Raw genomic sequence first — 21,936 nt, forward strand, 5'->3', positions numbered from 1 at the left:
ATTTGTGTGGGTAAATCTTCTCTCCGCTCCTCAGCTATAATCTTGCGCCATTTTTCCCTTTCAACGTCTTGTTTTGAGAATCTGGAATAAAAACCTTTTTTATTACTTAAAAACGAATTTGCTATTCCCGGGTTGTTTCTTTTTATAATTAAAGTAATTTATAAGATATGTATTAATGTTATTGAATTGAAATCATTTATTTCAGACTTATTGGTCCATAATAATAAATAAATACATACATTATTAATATGAAATAGGCTTCTTTTACAAAAAATATAAATTAGCGACTCCATCATTCCATTTTTAACTATGTTCCACTTCAACCATCTTTTGTCGCCGTCCGCTCATTACTAGTATAGCGCGAGAGAAAGAGACAAACTGCGTAAGACCAAATCAAGGAATTTACTTCAATTATTCTAGAAAATAAATGTTTTTAGTAAGTTAGGAAACCATTTTGGCCATAAATGCATAATATTATAAAATTATTAACAATTACTTACCTGAAATACGATACGTCATCCTTTTTTAACGTATATAAGGTGTTATTTTTGCACTTTTTTACGGAGCACTTCGGCATGTTGCCGACACGGCGGATGAAGCGCTACTGACCGCCCAATTGTGCTTAGAACATTTTCAAGCACAATTTGCTGCGGACACATTCTAAGCCGTGATGGTGCATCTAGGTAGTTTAGATCGATGGCGCGGTGTGTCGAAAACTACTCTCCATATGCACCAAATACATGCGAAACTGGTGTATTGGGCTGGACAGTCGGGGCCGCGTTCGCGCGCTGTGTTGACGTGTTGAGTTCGGGAGAAAATGACGTCAGCACCGAAGACATATTTTCGTTACTGTAGTGTTTATGGGTGTATGGAGAACAGTTCTCAAAATGCGGAAATGTCAGAATGTTCTTTAGAATTCCTAGACACCCAGAAAAATAAGTGGTTGTTATATTTTTGCAGTGTTAGGTACAATTATTGCTTACGTAAATGGCGTAAAAGTGAGATTTAAAGCTAGAATGACACATTAAAATCAATAAAGATTTATCTGTAACGACATTTAGGTAGATGCTGCGATCTATCTAGCTCGAAAGTTTGGTACCTACTTAAATATTGTGCAAACATCTATTCAAACATTTTATGTAAATACGATTTTGTCAGTATTTAAGAAACAAACACGTACTTGAATCTTTATTAGATAAAAAGGTAGAAAGAGCGTTGGTACTAGCATAGCGCCATACACAGTTACTACGAGTAGGACAGTAGCACCGGTACAACCCTGCGTGACCTTGCGCAGTAGTAACGACCGCGTCGCCGCTGCCGGAGATTAACTACTGATTTATCCTTATACTGTGGTTTAGCACAGCGGCCTTATATTTGACTGTACGCTGCTATTTTCTAATATGTTCAGTACATAGTTCTTACCCCCTTATTAATAAACGTTCACTAAAGTTATCAAGCCGATAAAGTTCGTTTGTCCCTTTCCGACGTATTGGTGTGATAGAAAGGGACTAACGTACGTTTATGAATAAGGGGGTTAGTTATGAACTTGTGAACATTTCCTAGTCAAAGTTAGAAATAGCTTCACAGTGGGATAGAAAACCTAAAACCTTTTAGCGCTCCGCCGCGCTTTGACGCGTGGCTACTTAAATTTCACTTTGTAGTGAAAAGTTAGCATGGATGCTGTTGTAACTAATGGAGTAAATTTTCTAGTTTTTATTTAATTACATTTTGATTTAGTTATTATTAAATGTTTTTTCACGGAAACCATAAAGTATTCCGGACCTTTCTTTGGTAGGCGTACGTGGAGCCAAAGCCAACACGTAGAGTGGCGGAGAGACTTATGGCAAGAAATTACGGTTGAAGTCTAATTACCATTATTTACATTAAAAGAATTACGAATAAAAAAGAAAGTACTACTAATTGTAACCTTAATATTAGGTCTCTAGTAGTATTTAGCCGCCTCTATATGTATACTTAGAGCACTCCACAAGTAGGCCTACTGTCAGAAAATATTATTTAGCGCTGAATTTTCTTCTAAAATTAAGCAAGCTATTTAATCCCAGATATCAGCAAAAAAACCGGTCGGTTATCAAATAAATAATGAAAAATCACCTGAAAAGTTAAAAATAATCTTTAGATGTTGGTCAGGCAACTAGATACAAACAGCTTTTTTGGGCAGTCGTGTAAAAAAAACAGAGTCACATATCCAAAACTTTTTCCGAATTCCCAACTGCCGACTGTACCAAGATTCTTTGGAAACGTAAATATCAGAGTTCAGCCAAACCCAATTGGCTCCATCACCACCCTGAGAATGCGGGCTATTTTATCAGCGCGTTATTGCCAATTTTGGGCCCATTCCCTCCCACGCGCGGCCATTTGCAATACCAACTCCGACACCAATAGTGAATAGCGACTCTGATGTGTGGACAGATTCTGTTTACACAATTTGATATGGAGAGTAAAGTATTTTGACACGACCTTAACCGTGATGTGAAAATTAAAATTAAAAAAAAAATCTCCGACTAAGTAGACCGATTTTCAACAAACATAAGAACACTCCCGCCGACTAATTCAGCTTTCAAACAAAAAAAAAAGAAATCTAAATCAGTTCATCCGATCAAAAGCTTCGATGCCACAGACAGACAGACGAACACGTCAAACTAATAATACCCTGTCGTTTAGTGATGTGCAAGTTGCGGATACTTTCCAAAAGAACCTTAAATTTCTTGAAAAATTCACGCAACATTCATGAAAAATAAAGGGAATTTAAATTTATGAAATGGAAAGTTTCCATCCATACAATTGTCCATAAAAGTATGGAAAGTTTCCGAAGTTTTCCCATGTGAAAATTTCAGAATTTTGGAAATTTTCCGTAGGCACATCAGTACTTAAGATATTTCTAACTACAATTTATTATGTTTCCTGGCAGGCAATTAAGGTCGCGCGATAATTGATAAAACATCTAACCGTAACTATTGCACTTAGAAATAGTGCGACAGATACGGCTGATATTTTATTATTTATCGCACGACCATATTTGCCGGCCTGGAGAGTATTTATAGGTACGAGTCCAACGTGTGGGAATTTACAATACCAACTCCGATAGTAATAGTGAGCCGAGCTTTGGAGATATGTGGACTGGTCCTGTTTTAAATATTTAATTTGGGTTTCAAAGTAGTTTGACACGACCTTGACCCTCAGAACTCAAAAACTCAGGAAGTAGAAAAGTCGAAATAAGATGTCATATATTAAAAAAAAAAAAACTCATATTGTTCCCATAGTTGGAAGTAGAAAAGTCCTTAATAATCTATCTTGATGCTACATTTATCTTAATGCAATAATATATGACCGTAATTAAATCGTATACCAATATATTGTACGATCAACATTTTATGAAATTGTTTAAACAGAATCAGCTTCAAGGATCCGTTCTGTTATATTTTTTCAGTTATTTCTTTCTACTGGAAAGAAACTGAAGCAGAAAATCTTAAGCCATGATTTTTGTGAAACTATTTTTTGTGTAAATGATAAAAATGTATGTATTCCTCGTGGACATAAAACCGTTTCGTTGACCTCATTTTCATATTTACAAAGGATGAGATAAGAAAATCTTGTCACACAAAAGTAATATCAATTTTTTTAGGATTCCGTAGTCAAGTAGGAACCCTCATAGTTTCGCCATGTCTGTCTGTCCGTCCGTCCGTCCGTCCGCGGATAATCTCAGTGACCGTTAGCACTAGAAAGCTGAAATTTGGTACCAATATGTATATCAATCACACCGACAAAGTGGTAAAATAAAAAGTAAAAAAAAATGTGAAAATGAAAATGAATGAAAATGAAATATTTATTTTTCAAGTAGGCATATTACAATGCGCATATGAACGTCAAATAAAGCTACGCCGGCTCCAACCCTACGCCTCAGCCTCGAGAAGATTTCAGTCCCCCCTCAGTTGGGAGGGGGGTATCCACTATGGGACCGGCAAGAAACTCGGCGGGCAACTTCTTTTCAAAACATTACATCTTATAACTAACATGCATTAAATAACAAGATACAATTTAACATGCAAAAGTATTCATCAAAGAATATGAACAGACTAGGTACTCTATGGAAATTAATTTCAATAAATTATATTATTGCTTAATAATACGTCGTTCTTCTTCAGAGAAAACATATCAAATTGTCACAGAAGAAAAAGATAATATGAATCTCAATATCATTAAATATGTAATTTACCTACACAACATAAAATATAAAATATTTGATGTGCTTTCTTATCTGAACTGTGTCCTCTATACATAATACAATTATTTGTATATGTGATATGTTAGGGTACCCCCCTACATGTAAAGTGGGGACTGATTTTTTTTTCATTCCAACCTCAACGTGTGATATATTTTTGGATAGGTATTTAAAAATGAATAAGGGTTTACTAAAATAGGTTTTTTGATAATATTAATATTTTCGGAAATAATCGCTCCTAAAGGAAAAAAAAGTGTCCTCCCCCCTCTAACTTTTGAACCATATTATGTTTAAAAAATATGAAAACAATCACAAAAGTAGAACTTTATAAAGACTTTCTAGGAACATTATTTTCAACTTGATAGGTTTAGTAGTTTTTGAGAAAAATACGGAAAACTACGGAACCCTACACTGAGCGTGGCCCGACACGCTCTTGGCCGGTTTTTTTTTTTAGTGTTGATAACAATAATAAATCCTGACCAGAAATGTATGACTATTGTCAAGAGGGCGTATGCGTATGTGATGACAGTTCAAGATAGTGTGAAGAAAACAGTTCTACTTAACACTTTCGAAACCGGGCTTAATGAAATTGTACAACGGGGAAACCCATGAAGTCATATATTTCTGACCGGGTTTTCCTGGTCGTTTAAGATTGCGAAGTCAAATTTCTGACCCTTTCCTGGTCGTTTAAGATTAAAATAAGTTTTTTTTGCAAAAATTCATTTTTGGAACAAGCTTTTTTCGCCGACTGTACCTTTCTTTCAACAATCATCTGGCTGCTTTCCGAGGCGTTTCTAAAAATCCCTTATTTGATGGGGATACGGCGTTTCATAACAGAGTTCCTATGACCACCTTTCTACTCCATCATCAGATCAGCTCCATGATACCATAATATTGCATTGTCACGTGATTTACATATGTTTGCAAAATTTCAGACCAATCAGAGATCGGGAAACATACTAACAAGGCAAGTTAAATAAAAGCTTGTAAAAAGAATAAAACAACCATAAGACTGCCTACGTGTCAGTAGCTCATTGAGCTGTTCAAGTAAACTTAGCTGTGGCTAAAAATGATAAAATGTATTAGAATTTAGGAAAACATGACAGGTCATTGAAAATTTATCCCATGTATTATTCAGCATTCCATATTCGAAAATTTACCAACTCCATTTGGTACAACTACCAACTCAATATGGATCTTGAAAGCGTATGGCGATAGCGCGACCAATTTACGAAGAGCTATACCGACCCCTCAATTAGTGGGTTGTAAAGGAGGCCGAGAGGTCTCCTGAAACTGGTAGGATATAATATTCAAGACATGTTCGTCAAAGGGAGGGGACAGGTAGCGTTATTATCTCGGACGTACTTGTTTAGGAGAAATATGTATTAAAATAGAGGGTATAGATTTTATATAAATGTTTTGGATGGAAAACTGTGTCGCTGATATGACTTTTATCTTAGTTGCCTGAAAAATGTATGATGTTTGACTTGTTAATGGGGGTTCAGAACAGTGACAATCATCAAACATACAAACATCAATCAAATTCAAACATAATTATTAAAAAACTGAAATCGGGGATACAAAAGTGGGGGGAAAGAGGGGAAACATTCACACCTCGGCGTGTTTCTAGTTCCATTTTTAGGGTTCCGTAGTCAACTAGGAACCCTTATAGTTTCGCCATGTCTGATTGTCTGTCTGTCTGTCCGTCCGTCCGTCCGTCCGCGGATAATCTCAGTAACCTTTAGCACTAGAAAGCTGAAATTTGGTACCAATATGTATATCAATCACGCCAACAAAGTGCAAAAATAAAAAATGGAAAAAAATGTTTTATTAGGGTACCCCCCCTACATGTAAAGTGGGGGCTGATATTTTTTTTCATTCCAACCCCAACGTGTGATATATTGTTGGATAGGTATTTAAAAATGAATAAGGGTTTACTAAGATCGTTTCTTGATAATATTTATATTTTCGGAAATAATCGCTCCTAAAGGAAAAAAAAGTGCGTCCCCCCCCCCTCTAACTTTTGAACCATAGGTTTAAAAAATATGAAAAAAATCAAAAAAGTAGAACTTTATAAAGACTTTCTAGGAAAATTGTTTTGAACTTGATAGGTTCAGTAGTTTTTGAGAAAAATAAGGAAAACTACGAAACCCTCTGAGCGTACGCTCTTAATTATTTCCTATAAGCTATATACATGCCAAGTTTCATGCTTTCTGCCAGCAGGGACTATACATTCATACTAATTCGTCGTTTCCGCCCCGCACTACCAGAACTAATAGGTATTAATAACTATGTCAAAGGTAACTAGATAACAGAGGGTTCAGAAAAATAATTCTAGGTCTCAGTGACAAATAGATTAAGTTTGTATGTATAGCAATGGTGCTTACGTTTATCTTTTATTGGTTTAGGAATTATGCCAGTCAAACTGACCTGTTTGTTCCTTCTGATACTGAAAGGGATCGAGTTACGCCGTCAGAAGATATTATTATGTCGAGATGTAGGTATAATAATATTATTTCATGGATAGGTTTTCGAGAAAAACATTTTCTTGGAACAAAAGCTCTTTTTCTGATGGAGACGTCCTTATTTGTAATTAATTTCAAAAATAACTGACCCATTATAGATAAATAAATAAAATAAAATATTATAAGGACATTCTTACACAGATTTTTTTTTATGGGATAGGAGGCAAACGAGCAGACAGGTCGCCTGATGGAAAGCGATCACCGCCGCCCATGGACACCCGAAACACCAGAGGTGTTGGAGGTGCGTTGCCAGCCTTTAAGATGGGTGTACGCTCTTTTCTTGAAGGTCGTATCGGTCCGGAAATACCGCCGGCGATAATTCATTCCACAGTTTAGCTGTGCGGGGCAGGAAGTTTCTGGAGAAACGCACAGTTGAGGACTGCCAGCCATCTAAATGATGACGATGGAAATGGTGTCGCGTAGGGCGATGGCGGAAAGAAGCGGTAGGGATTAATCCGAACAATTCCTCGGAGCACTCCCCGTTATACATGCGATAGAAAATGCAGAGCGAGGCCACATCTCTACGCAGCGCCAAGGGGTCTAGCCGATCGGAGATATGCTGGCATGGCTGGATTGACTGAGTCCCACGGTAAGCTTTAGGAGGTAGGGCATAGCGAATGATATTCCGCTTTGTGTGGTAGGGCACAGCACAGCGGATATTGTCTCGCTCGAATCTAGAGCAGAGATACTGGGGTAGTACCTCCGCCTTACAGAAGATCGCAGCCAAATAGCACTAGACCCTACTCATAGTGTTGTGTTCCTGTCGGTGAGTAAGGCTGCCAGAGCTCAACGAGGGTGCGTGCGGTGTGCTGATGAACTTACGGAACTAACTTGTTCCGTTTATTGTCCTTTGAGTCGTCGGCAACCCGAACCCTCCTTAGAACTTGTACACTCCTTTTTACTGTGTACTTAACACAGCAAAAGGGAATGTACAAGTTTCTAATGGGGTGGCAACGCGCATGTGACACTGTTTGAGTTGCAGGCGTCCATAGGTTACGGTGACCGCTTTACATCAGGCGGGCCGTATACTTGTTTGCCACCGACGTAGTATAAAAAAAAAAAAGCTCATGAAGGCTTGTGTTGTGTGTACTCAGACAACGATATATTTAACCTCCCGGATCCTGGTGCCCTCGTAAGAGTACATAAGGTTTCAACTATTACAAGAATAAATAAATGCCCTTACCGGGATTTGAACCCGGGACCGCGGCGTAGAAGGCAGGGTCACTACCGACTAGACCAGACCGGTCGTCAAATATTTGATACTTATTTGTTTTGAGAGTGTTAGTAACTTATCTGTGTAGATTATTGTGCTCCAGCATGAGGAAACCTTATTTGATGGGAAACCAATTGTGTGTTCATGATTGCATATTAATTATAAGATGTAATGTTTTGGCAAGAAGTGGCCCGCTGAGTTTCTTGCCGGTCCCATAGTGGATACCCCAAATCTTCTCGAGGCTGATGCGTAGGGTTAGACCCGGCGTAGCTTTATTTGACGTCCATATGCGCATTGTAATAATTATGCCTACTTGAAAAATAATTCTTTTTTTTTTTCATAATTTATTTGAACCGTTTGGGTTATTTACACTAAGTTATATACTTCTACAGCTTCATTTAGGACTAAGAAATTGTTGAAATTGTTAACTTTTGAATATTCACCCATTTCAAGAGAATCAATGTACTTTTTTTTGGTACAAAACCACTACACATTGACTCACAACATGGAGCTCATGGGAGCCTGGGGTCCGCTTTGACAACTAATCTCAAGATTTGGCGTAGGCACTAGTTTTTACGAACTGCCATCGGCTGCCGGGAGTATCGAGATAGATGACCTTCCAACTGTATTAATGACATAAGGACGTATCTCGCGGCGACATACTCCCGCGGCCATCATGTGCTAGGCCTACTGACCTTCCAACCCGTAGGGTAAACTAGACCTTATTGGAATTAGTCCGGTTTCCTCACGATGTTTTCCTTCACCGAAAAGCGACTGGAAAATATCAAATGACATTTCGCACATAAATTCCGAAAAACTCATTGGTGCGAGCCAGGGTTCGAACCCACGGCCTCCGGAACGAAAGTCGCACGTACTTACCACACACTGACTAGGCATATTGTCAGAATATATTTCTCTTTTAGTTCGTGGTTTCAAACTCCAACTTCATCCGTATTTATGAAATCGAAAAGGACATTAAATTCCAAAAGTTAAAATGACGCAAAGTTCCAATAACTGGCTTCAACTCTTTGAAACGAACTGTTCTGAACAAAGTCCTAGAATAAAGAATCCTAGTTTTGGTCTCATAGGAGGCAGAAAGTTATCTGGTGGAAAAGTAAGATTTAAAACTTCGGTCGTATCTTAAATGTTTGGTAGCCTACCTACAAGTAAAAAACTTCTTCGGGACGGACCCCTTTTGATTTTTATTATTTTTATGAGGTGTTCAAGGTATGCAATCAATGTTTTATAAAGTAGTTTATAATAACAATTATGACTTTAATACTTTGCTTTTAGGTATGTACCTACGTATCTTTGTCTAAATGATTGAAAACCCAGACCTGCTAACTCTAATATGGATCTATATATCGTCACTACTTTAAAAAAAACTTTTATCTTCGTCTGTCAATGAAAAGAAAATTGTAGTAAGTATGTATGGAATGCATGTAGATTAACTGCGTTTTAACTTCGAGAAGCAGCGTGAGATACGAGATTTTTTCAAAGTAGTGACGATATTACCTATTGATAACGGGCTACTCAACATGTAAAAAAGTTACTAAACTTAAAGATGTGTGAAAAATTGCAAAAACAATATATACCGCCAGTACCATATACCTTCTGACAGTTATCTTTCTCCAAGGACGATCCGGTGTCAGATCGAACAAATTGAAAGCGCTTTAATTGTTGTTCTTCCCCGCCCTTTGTTTCAATCAATCCACGCGTCACCGTCGCGTCACGCGCGATTCGTTTCGCGCTCCGCCGGGCCCGATACACGCCTGACAGATAGGTATTCTATTAGCTTACCGTGGTAGCAAAATTAAAAGGTCTGCCGGATATCAGTTTTTGTAATCGCTATCGTGGCGTTGTGACCTGAAGTGGATCTTGGCCTCCGACACCAAGGACTGCTAGGATTCTCGGTCCAAAGCCGTGTAGAGACTCTGCTACAAGAGAAACGACCGTGTCGTGATATGTTTTGCGTTTCGCCGGGTTCGATACACGCCTGACAGATATTCTACTGGCTTAGCGAGGTGAGTTGAAAGCTCAGAAGGTCATTAAAAAGATAAATTTTGGCATTTTGCGTATTGATGCTATTAAAATTATTATTGCCGGATATCAGTTTTTGGTAATTCGAAGTCGAAGTGGATCTTGGTTACCGACACCAAGGACTGTCAAGATTCTCTGTCCAAAGCCGTGAAGAGACTCTTCTACAGTGTAGAGACAGATTGCACGAGCGTGTCCCCCAAAATGCTAGACGTGTCGAGATACGTTTCGCGTTTCGATACACGATACACGCCTGACAGATATTCCAATGGCTTACCGAGGTGAGCTGAAAGCTCTGAAAGCCTATCAAAAAAATAAATGTTGGTATAGATACCAGTGATAGAGGTAGACAGTGTTTCACCAAAATGCTACACGTATTGCGCGATAAGTACCTACGTTTTGCGCAACACCGGGCTCGATAAATGACAGATATTCGATTGGCTTGCCGAGGTGAGTTCTCCGTCAGTTAATATTAATAATTAATTTAGAATTTCTACCAGAATCATACTTAATGCTGTAGCTCAGCAACCATAAGTGGATCTTGGCCTCCGACAGCAAAGAACACTATAAGCTTCTCTGTCCAAAGCTGTGTACGCGTCACTGTAATCGCGTAGCGTGTCACTGTAATCGCACGAAACGTTTCGCGCTCCGCCGAGCCCGATACACGCCTGGCAGATATTCCATTGGCTTATCGAGGTAGCAAAATTAAAAGCTCAGGAGGTTTACCGGAAATCAGGCTATTTACGGGGTATATAGCGTGTTATTTTATATGCCTAATACTATTGATGTGTTAAATAAGTTAAATTTTACTTAACGATTGACATGTAACCTAATGTTACCAATAAATTTTCATTTTCATTTTTACGCAGCGCGGCGCTGACGTCCGTTTCGCGTCTTAGAACATGCCTCGCCTGTGTGTGGATAGTCCCAAAGACTGCCAAGATTCAAACCGAACGCTCACAAATCTCTAGATCATTGTACGCTGGTTTGTTAAAATGGAATACGCGAACGGTTGATAAGTAATTTCAGTACATTAAAAAAGGAAATACTTCTAAAAAACCTTTTTGGCACAATTATAGACCGTCGCCAATCGACAAGCTCTTATATTTTCCTCAGTTGAAGCTACCGAACAAACAAGGTACACAATGTTACAATATTTGGAGACGGTAATAGGTACATTGTTTCCCCAACTGAAAGTAACAAGGAAATAAGTAAATTGAATAATATACAATGGAGTTATCTTTACGACAATGTATTATTTATCAAGCAACGGTGTGGCTTAATACAAAGTGACACTTCGGAATATGGACTTGTTCTGTAGTGTTTGTTCTGTTCCTGTTTGAAACAATAGTATTTCTAATGCCAACATACTTAACAAATTAGTCTGTATTAGAGGTTATCGTATACCTATTTAATTATTTTTAAAATCGGGACTTAATCGTATGACTACATATTAAACGACGTCCAACGTTTCAAGGACGGCGTTGTCCCCGTGGTCTCGGAGAAGACTGGCTTGAAAAAGCTAATATAAATCTTACTAGAAAGTGTCAGCGTGTCAGCATTTTGACAGCAACCACCATAAGATTTGTACTTTGTTGTATGTTGTGTACGTACTAGTATTCGATGACAGTCAATCGGTTCTCGTTAGGAGGGCGGCCCATTGTTTAAAGGTTTACCTAACCTCACATAATATTTTTTCCTAGAATTTTTCCGATTACTTAACATCACGATATAAATAAATGTAGGCATTTTATTATATTATAACATCGCAAGTTTATCCTCTGCTATTTATATCATTGTGCTGTTTTATTTCAGTAAATTTTAGTATTTTCCTTTATATTCATGGCATTTTCTTTTTATCTCCAACACGAGTAAGGATCATTTCGTTGTGTTGCGAATTTCGTTTAGTGGCTTTATACTCGTATTGTATATTTTGTTGGCGCGGTGACGCAACAAATGTGGTTTGGCCATCGATCTAAACTACCTAGATGCACCATCACGGCTTAGAATGTGTCCGCAGCAAATTGTGCTTGAAAATGTTCTAAGCACAATTGGGCGGTCAGTAGCGCTTCATCCGCCGTGTCGGCAACATGCCTAAGTGCTCCGTAAAAAAGTGCAAAAATAACACCTTATATACGTTAAAAAAGGATGACATATCGTATTTCAGGTAAGTAATTGTTAATAATTTTATAATGTTATGCATTTGTGGCCAAAATGGCTTCCTAACTTACTAAAAACATTTATTTTCTAGAATAATTGAAGTAAATTCCTTGATTTGGTCTTACGCAGTTTGTCTCTTTCTCTCGCGCTATACTAGTAATGAGCGGACGGCGACAAAAGATGGTTGAAGTGGAACATAGTTAAAAATGGAATGATGGAGTCGCTAATTTATATTTTTTGTAAAAGAAGCCTATTTCATATTAATAATGTATGTATTTATTTATTATTATGGACCAATAAGTCTGAAATAAATGATTTCAATTCAATAACATTAATACATATCTTATAAATTACTTTAATTATATTTAAAAGAAACAACCCGGGAATAGCAAATTCGTTTTTAAGTAATAAAAAAGGTTTTTATTCCAGATTCCCAAAACAAGACGTTGAAAGGGAAAAATGGCGCAAGATTATAGCTGAGGAGCGGAGAGAAGATTTACCCACACAAATCTTTGAAAGAAATTACGTAGAATAATAAATTAATGTCATCATTCAATTCTTCTTTGTTTTAATAGCTACTTAATTCATATTCTCCAAGTGCACCATCCCTCACACACACCACATACAATCCCTCAACTGTTTACCTTCACATAATCGCTACACATACACTCACTACACGCACACACACACACACGTATGTATATATATATATATATATATATATATATATATATATATATATATATATATATATATATGTATATATACAGGGTGTCCCACGGTGATGCCACATGGAGGGAAAGTACCTTAAATATCGTAGATAGCATATTTTGCTGAAAGGAGACTTTATTTTATTTTCAAAACTTAGTAAAAGTGCATTCAAATTTTTTTAATTTTTACTATGAGGCCTTATACAGGGTGTATTTTGATAGCGGGTCAGTAAAGCCGGTATGAGATCCCGATCCATCAATTTCAAATTGATGAAAAATGGCATTTACAGATTTTGGAAAAAATATACAGGGTGCGAGAAAAAGGGCATTTTAACAAACTTTTTTTTTGGTGCATTGTCTTGAGTTGACTCCTAAGCAATTATTAATACTGAATAGGAGTGGAATCGATTGGCATCATAAAAATACCATGTGGAAAAAAAAATTTCATACAAATTGTATGGGAAAAGTTTTTCGTGATTTGTGACTTTTCTAGCCAGACATTTTTTTTTGGTCCCATACAAGCTTTTGATACTGGATAGGAATGGGATCGATTGGCGTCAAAAAAAAAGTTTGTCAAAAATGCCCTTTTTCTAGCACCCTGTATGTTTTTTCCAAAATCTGTAAATGCCATTTTTCATAAATTTGAAATTGATGGATGGTCCCCTTAGACTATTTTCATGTAGGACTACGGGATCTCATACCGGCCTTACTGACCCGCTATCAAAATGCACCCTGTATAAGTCCTCATAGTAAAAATTAAAAAAAATTGAATGCACTTTTACTAAGTTTTGAAAATAAAATGAAGTCTTCTTTCAGCAAAATATGCTATCTACGATATTTAAGGTACTTTCCCTCCATGTGGCATCGCCGTGGGACACCCTGTATATACCTCAGTTGACTCTATTTAATAATGCAAACATTGCAAAACGTGGAGATATTGATCAGTTGCAATTTTCCCCCAGTCCAAATTGTCCCTCCGGCCGTACCTTATATATTTTTTTGTTTGAGATAATATCAATAAAAATATCATACAGTAAAAACTCATTTTTTTTTTTCGCTTAAAATACGCAAAATCTCGAAAAATGTTATACCAAACGTTTTGTTCCTTAAGAAATTTTCTATCTAATAGGATTTTTTAAAACAGTTTTTCGCAAAAATACCGCAAATTTCCTCATTCTCGCCTTTCATCTCATAGCGCGACTCCCATGATGCCTCTGTCCATCCTCGTTCCCAATGTTAAAATGGCGTTTAGATTGTTGCAGCGCGAACGAAATTAAACTTATGTTGGTTGCAATAAGACGTAGATTTGTTTAAAAATATGCACACCTGCGATCTGCGGTAATAAAATTTTATGGCTTTCGCGATGATCACATTCATTAATGTCATAACCGCCAATTGCTTGCATTTGAAATTGAACTTTAAGTACTAAGAAATAACGTTGTTTTTGTAAAAAAATGAAAGTAGTTTTTACTACATTGCGAAGTTTTCGTTTGTCAACTAGACGCACACATTTGCAACTTAGCGATCGGACACTTTTGAGTGTCGAATTTGTAGGTGATAGTGTATCTAGGAAAGTTTAAATCGATGCGTGCCCAGAGGCTTTTTAGGCACTTTCGCGTTTTAACCACATTTCAAAACATATATTTATTTACCAGGTAGGCTCGTATCGCAAATGTATCATTTTTACCATCACTTTGTAATGTCTCTGACTATCTCAACCTACATTGTCTAATTATATAAAGGCTATATATCTGAACCAGTTATCTAATAACAATTATGTATGTTTACATTATTTTATTCTACCTACCTTATATCCTACCGACTGCGCCAATGTTAGATAAATCAAAGATCGAGATCCGTAGCAGACTGATTGATTTCAAATGTACAACTACCGACATACTTATGAATCTACCTTACGTAACAAATTTGTTCCATATTTCAAAGATAAGCACTTTTTTCACTCAAGCGCAAAAACTGAAAAACGACTCGACTGAATGAGTTATACAAGTTGACTTTTTTCATTAAATAATCACAAGGGAGGGTCCCGGGTCGAAATTACCATAAAATTGTTAAATTAGGTTGTTTTAACAATTAACAGTGTTTGCACTGCTTGTGTTTGTACGAGTGAATAATGTGGCGGACAAGATAATAAATGGGCATGGACAAAAAGCGAAATTAACCACTTTTTCACTTGACTGAAATATGGTGGATATGCATGTACGTGTGTGGGTGTCTTTATATCAACTTGCAATGTTATACCTAGGACATTTTTACACCGATTGCCTAGGCCCCATAAGCTTAACGGCCCGGCCACGACATTGGTCTAAGCGCGACAGCGGTGAGCGGCAGCCATACGTGCGAATGAAAAGTCCCATCGCTGTGTCTCGCTCCAATGTATGGCCGCCGCTCACCGCTGTCGCGCTTAGACCAATGTCGTGGCTGAGCCGTAAGAAGCATTGTATTTTGGGTGCTCAGACAGCGATACATATGTTATACACCGTGTTTTTTTTTTGTTTTCCGTTAAATTCGACATGTCGTTAGGTGTGTTATCAGGAACCACCCTGTATAGCACTTTTAGTTAAATTCGCAAAAAAACATTTTTCATCGTTTTCATACATAATAAATGAATTTATTAGTGTGAGAGACCTTTAAGAATAATATTCAAGTTAGTGTCAAGTGATTGACGGCACATGTCAAAACAAATAACATTGGGAAGTGGTAAAGGCACACACGTGTTCAGTAATTACTATTTTTATAATAACTCGATAACCGTAAGAGTTAAGACGCTAGTTTATTGGAGAAATTAATTGTATTTGATCTAAAGAACCATCCCTTTAACTTAACGGAATTCAATAAAAACAGGGTGTATAGATACTTACAAATACCTACCTAATGTTTGTAACAAAAACAACCATGTAAAACAGGCAGGCAATGTACGGCCGCGCGATAAATGATAAAACATCTGGTCGTCCCTACCGCACTTACGAATAGTGCGACAGGGACGGCCTGATGTTTTATCATTTATCGCGCGACCATGCTGACCTGCCTGGTCAAAAATAGGTATCTATTCATCAGTTTGTCACACAATTAAATGCTCTTGGATACCGGGATTCGAACCCAGGGCCCTTAGCGGCTTAGCAGGCAGGGTAACAAATACCGACTGAGCCAGAACGGCCGTCGATGGATAGATGTAGAGATGCTCGATACACCTTATAGATGACCCTTCTGTCACGTCTATTGACATTACTTAAGATTTAAAGCACAGTATAAGGACAACTCAGTAGTTACTCTCCGGCAGCGGCGACGCGAAAGGTACCTACCTACTGCGTTCGAAAGCACGTGGTTGAACAAAATTACTATAAATGTTACTCGACATCGTCCAAAGTAAGATGTTATTTAATACTATTAACTATAAGTATTAGTATAATAATACAACATTATATCAGTCAGAAAACACAAAAAATATCATTATGCTTACTATTCTTATCCACGTTTATCCAAATCCGCTTGCATGTGTTGCGTACGTACACGACGCGCTTGTGTGCACCCCGCGCGGCGTAAGTTTCTTAGAAGAGTTATTACTGGTTTATTTATACTGTGTTTAAAGTGACAGCTACTGGGTCACTGGTACTTTTACCTTAGTTGCGCAATTAATATAAAACGCATTTTTTGCACGGACAGGACAGTGAACTGATATGTATTTATAAATGAAACACACACGTCCGGTCAGTTAAACATTTATTGCGAGACTGGGTGGCCTGCAGAGAGCGCACCGCGACATAACAGTAAACAAGTATATAGGTACATACATTACACTACTCTCTTCTAAAAACATTATACCTAATATTAAAAAAAATACTTTCGAAACAGATATCAACAACCTATCTTCTCCTTTTTTTTTTATTTTTTTTATTTTTTTTTATTTTTTTTTTTGTACCTTAAAAGAAAACATTTTATCAACCAAGATAATTAAAATAGTAAACAAACACACAGTATCTTTAGGTATACCTTCATTTTAAGGTAAGTATTTATCTAAGTTCAGGGGTAGCATGATACATATAGAAGTAAACTTAAAAACTATTTAAACTAAAATTTATACTTCGGTGGGTTTTTTAATCGACATTCCCTAATATGCCTAGGTAACTGGGGCGGTTTAGAAGGTGGAGTTGTACTTGTTGTAGGTGACAAAAATAGGTCTTCGCTACAACTTGACCTTGGCGAACTCTGCGGTGTTCCGGGCCGCGCGTCAGCTGCTCGGCTCGAATCCGGACTTTGATGACTGCGCCGCGGCGTGCTCGTGGCTACTGGAGTGTCAGCGTGGTCAGAGTGGTCAGGTGCCTCGTCAGAGTGTTCCACTGGTTCGGGCCGAGGTACCTGCAAAGCCGATGCGTCACCTGGGCAGGATAATACACTTGATCGCCGCCTTAACTGATCAACATGCCTATGTACCTCTCTATTTAAGTTATCGCGCACGGTATAGTCCGTAGTACCCGCCCTCTGAGTAATATGACCGGGAATCCATTTTGTATCTCCCCGATATTGCCTTATCCATACTTTATCACCCGATTGGAGAACGCGGTTAGGCCCCAGTCGAACGTCTGCTTGTTTCCGCTGCACTTTACGAACCCTATCTTCACAATCTGGGCGCAGTACATCTAATTGGGTACGAACCTGCCTGCCTATCATAAGTGAAGCCGGACTTTCTCCTGTCGTGCAGTGTGGCGTATTGCGATAATGAAGTAAGAAATTACTGATAGCCAGATTAACATTTTGCTTTTGTCGCACGGCTTTCTTAATAACCCGTTTTATTACACGTACCGAGTTTTCTGCGGCTCCGTTCGACGATGGATGATATGGAGCTGAGTGTACATGTTCAATACGGTTTTTCTCTAAAAAGTTCGCGAATTGTGCGCTCGTAAACGGCGGGCCGTTATCCGAAACTATCTGTCTAGGGAAACCCAATCGAGAGTTCACTTCACATAGCTTTTCAATGGTATTATTAGCCGAGGTACTATTTACGGGAAATACCTCAAGCCACTTTGTTCGAGCGTCAATCATAACCAAATAAGTTAAACCATAAAGAGGACCTAAAAAGTCCAAATGAACCCTAGTCCACGGGCGCGCGGGCCAGGGCCATGGACAGGGCGCGTGACGCGCGGGCGCCTCGGCCTCGGCGGCGCACACGGCGCACTCGCGGCACACACGCTCCACCGCCTCGTCTATACCCGGCCACCACACGTAGCTCCGGGCAAACGCTTTCGTCTTTACGATTCCCATGTGACTCTCATGTAACACGTTTAAAACCCTATCTCGGCAACCTTCCGGTATTACCACCCGATGGCCCCACATTACGCATCCTAATTCTTCGTACAATTCTAGCCTACGGTTAAAGTACGGTTGTAAATTCCGTATTTCTACCTCGCTCGGCCAACTGGATCGTATATACCCTAACACTCGGCTTAAGGTTGGGTCTCGTTGTGTTTCTTTTTTAACATCATGGTAATCTAATAACAATTCGTTGTGGGCGAAATGTAAATACGTTTGCTCGGGCGGCGGGCCGTCTAGCGATTCAGCATTTTTGGTAGGCACGGGCAGGCGCGATAAGCCATCTGCGCCATTAGCATCAGTGCGTATGTACTCTATATCATAAGTATATGCGGAAAGTTTAATCGCCCACCGTTGCAATCGGCTAGCCACCATCGCGGGAATACCCTGCTTCGAACCAAAAATACTAACTAGCGGTTTGTGATCCGTTCTTAATGTAAAATGTCTACCATAAAGGAATTGGTGTAACTTTTGTAAACTGAATACGATCGCCAACGCCTCTTTGTCTATTTGAGAGTAATTACGCTCCGCCTCATTTAAAGAACGCGAGACGTACGCCACCGGGCGTTCGCGCGCGCCGCCCGCGCCTGCGTCCGCGCCCGCGTCCGCGCCGTCCGCCGGCTGCGTCAGCACGCCGGAAATGCCGCGGCTGCTCGCGTCAGTGGTCAGCGTCAGCTTTTTGTTCGGATCATAATGACTTAACACTTCCGCGCTCACTAACACTTTCTTAATACATTTGAATGATTTTTCGCAACTTAAATCCCAATTCCACACGGCACCTTTTCTAAGTAAATCGTACAAAGGGGATAAAATCGTACTCAAATTGGGTACAAAGCGAGCATAAAAATTAACCACCCCTAAAAATGACCTTAAATCAGTTACATTGAGAGGTCGAGGTATCTTAAGGATACCTTCTATCTTGGTAGGATCAACTTTAATTCCGTCTTTTGAAATGATAAATCCCAAATATTGTACCTCTTCTAATAAGAAAGAACATTTACTTTTCTTTAATTTCATTCCCTGACTATGAAGTCGTTTCAATACTTTTTCTAATGTACTTAAATGAGAGTTTATGTCCGCGGAACCAATAATTATATCATCTAGAAATACTTCTACTTGCGGTAGGTCTTTTAACAAATTAGACATAATTCGCTGGAAAATACCAGGGCTGGATGCCAATCCGTAAACTAATCTATTATATCTAAATAATCCCTTATGTGTGTTGATGACGGTATACTTTTTGGAGTCGTCTAACTCCACCTGATTATACGCCTGTGTCAGGTCAATTTTTGAAAATATACGGGCACCATTAAGTCGCACTAAGAGGTCATCTATCTTAGGGAGGGGATACCTATCGATCAGTAAGGCGGGGTTCAAGGTTACCTTGTAATCCGCACAGATTCGCAGACCCCCATCGGCTTTACGCACCGGTACCAGCGGCGTGGCCCACTCCGACGTGTCGACCGGCTCGATGACGCCGCAGCGCAGCATCTCGTCCAGCTCCGCCTCGACGCGGTCGCGCAGCGCGTACGGCAGCGGCCGCGCGCGACAGAACACCGGTGTGGCCCCCTCGCGTACTCGAAGTGTCGCTTTTCCACCTCTAAACCGCCCTAGTCCTCCGCTAAATAACTCCTTATACCTGTCAAGCAACGTAGATAACTCATTATTACAAGACTCGTTAAAGTTATATAAATACTCTTTTCGAAATCTAGGAATCCGAATCTGTAACTCTGTTAGCCAGTGTCTACCTAATATGGGGGTAGTGCCCCCCTCAATAACAAAAAGTTCCAATTTTTTTAACTGGTTTTTAAATCTAACAACGGGCCTTATGACCCCTAGGGGTCTAACTGGACGGCCATCATAAACCGTTAACACCAAAGGGAATTGTTCCAACGGTCTGTGTTTAAAGTACTTATTATAAGTATCACGACCTATACACGACACAGCGCACCCTGTGTCGATTTCCATAGAAATGACCTCATCGTCTAAACCTAATGACAGGCTTACCGATTTATAATCGTTTAAGCAGAGATGATGCAGGTCTTCTTCGAAGTCGGACCCCGACGTAACCTCTTCTTCATACTGAGTCTCGCCATCTTCTGCCTGGACATGGTGTATGGCGCTGGCGCGGTTGGCGCGCTGCGCGCCCCTGCGGCCGCCGGCGCCCCGGCGCCGGGCCCCGCCGCTGCCGCCGCTCGACCCACGAGCGCCGCCACCCGACACACGGGCATTGCCGCCATTACCACCTCCTAGCCTAGCCGGACACACTCGTTTTAAATGACCTACGTTACCACATTTGTTACACTGAAAATCTTTGTAAGGACATTGAACGTCGCGGTGACCTAACTTCCCGCAAACTGCACAAATCGCATTGCTAACGCCATTACTGCCACGCGGTTGCCACGATGTGAGTGCATGTACCGTCTCGGCTCTCTCTCCCGCATCGCCCGTCTCGCTCACACTCGCGCGTTCCACCATAGCTGCGTCCTTCTCGGCGGCTTCCAACGAAAGGGCTAGCTGTACGGCCTTACTATAGGTTAAGTCACTCTCAGCGAAAAGGCGTTGTCTAATTGTGTCATTTTTCAAACCGCACACAAATTGGTCACGCAGGTTATCCTCTAATGCTGTGGAGAAATCACAGTACCTAGCCATCTTTTTTAAATCGGCCAGATATTGAGCGACAGTCTCCTTATCTCCCTGCCGCCTCTGACGTAACCGGTATCGTTCCGCCATGAAAGATGGTTTTGGTTCGATGTGATCAGACATTATCTTGATAACTTCCTTATAAGTCATTTCTCCTGGTTTCTTAGGGCTTGTCAAGTTGCTGAGGAGCTCATAAGCTTCATCTCCCATTACGGCAATCAATGTCGGCAACTGCAAGTTGTCGCTGATGTCGTTAGCCTTAAAGTACATATTCACGCGGTCCACGTATGTACTCCAATTGCCCGACGAAACCTCGAACGCTTTTATCTTCCCCACTGACATGTTTAAAAGCACACTTTTAAAACTAGATTCATATAAATCCCGATCCTCGAGCGCCACTGATATGTCTATATAAATGAAACACACACGTCCGGTCAGTTAAACATTTATTGCGAGACTGGGTGGCCTGCAGAGAGCGCACCGCGACATAACAGTAAACAAGTATATAGGTACATACATTACACAAATAGAGCTGACATCGCACATTGAGTAGGTACGAATTCGGGTCTTCTGACTCTGAAAACGAGACCGTTTATTTCTTGCATTTTTCCCAGCATTTCGCCACAGTTCATGAAACCCTGGGTCACCCTTGGCCCTTGTTCTTTTTACAGACTAATGAGAATAAAGATAGTACGGACTAATTTAATTCTATCCTAATAATAGGATCACTTCTACTTCAATTCTAGAACGAGCTACTGTAAAGGCAAATTCACTGCGCGAAGTGTCAGGATGAACGCCGATTTTGGGACGTAAGCAAACAAGCAAGCCTCGATTTATAAATTGCATCATTGAAAGATGCGTGGTCTTCTACCCCTCGGGCCCAAAGTATATTAAATGAAATTTGAAATCTATGTACACAGTTCTAACGTAACAATTTGTCGGAAAAAGATGGCGTATAAGCATGGTCCCGCGACTCCCGCGATTAACGATAAAACATCGGACTGTCTCTATTGCACTTATAAATAGTGCGATGGGGACCAGGCTTCACGAGGCTAAACCAGATCTTCCTCTTGTCTTCCATCT

General features: G+C 39.6%; 2 protein-coding genes across 4 annotated transcripts in view; both read right to left on the reverse strand.

The window, feature by feature from the left end:
* Window positions 1-21,936, reverse strand: part of LOC125233504 — a 521,975-nt gene that overhangs the window by 224,796 nt on the left and 275,243 nt on the right. The gene's annotated exons all lie outside the window — the stretch shown is intronic.
* Window positions 16,607-21,364, reverse strand: LOC125233675. Of its 3 annotated transcripts, none has more exons than XM_048139752.1 (2): window positions 19,639-21,364; window positions 16,607-17,259 (listed from the first exon to the last, which is right to left on the reverse strand). In XM_048139752.1, exons 1-2 carry the CDS (start codon window positions 21,193-21,195, stop codon window positions 16,972-16,974), a joined length of 1,845 nt encoding a protein of 614 aa, XP_047995709.1. In that variant the 5' UTR covers window positions 21,196-21,364; the 3' UTR covers window positions 16,607-16,971. The 3 variants fall into 3 exon arrangements, with proteins under 3 accessions (XP_047995709.1, XP_047995708.1, XP_047995710.1); XM_048139751.1 differs by having other exon boundaries at window positions 19,594-21,364; XM_048139753.1 differs by lacking the exon at window positions 16,607-17,259 and having other exon boundaries at window positions 19,717-19,849; window positions 20,218-21,364.

This window comes from Leguminivora glycinivorella, chromosome 14 (assembly GCF_023078275.1).
Source record: "Leguminivora glycinivorella isolate SPB_JAAS2020 chromosome 14, LegGlyc_1.1, whole genome shotgun sequence".
NCBI classification, from domain to species: Eukaryota; Metazoa; Arthropoda; class Insecta; order Lepidoptera; family Tortricidae; genus Leguminivora; species Leguminivora glycinivorella.

What these genes read in the sequence shown, in the direction of transcription:
- LOC125233675 (XM_048139751.1), bottom strand. Translation starts at nt 21,195, where the DNA reads ATGTCAGTGGGGAAGATAAAAGCGTTCGAGGTTTCGTCGGGCAATTGG. An exon ending in GAATCTGTGCGGATTACAAG is followed by an intron (nt 17,260 to 19,593) that starts GTAACCTTGAAC and finishes TCGGCTTTGCAG; the next exon opens with GTACCTCGGCCCGAACCAGT.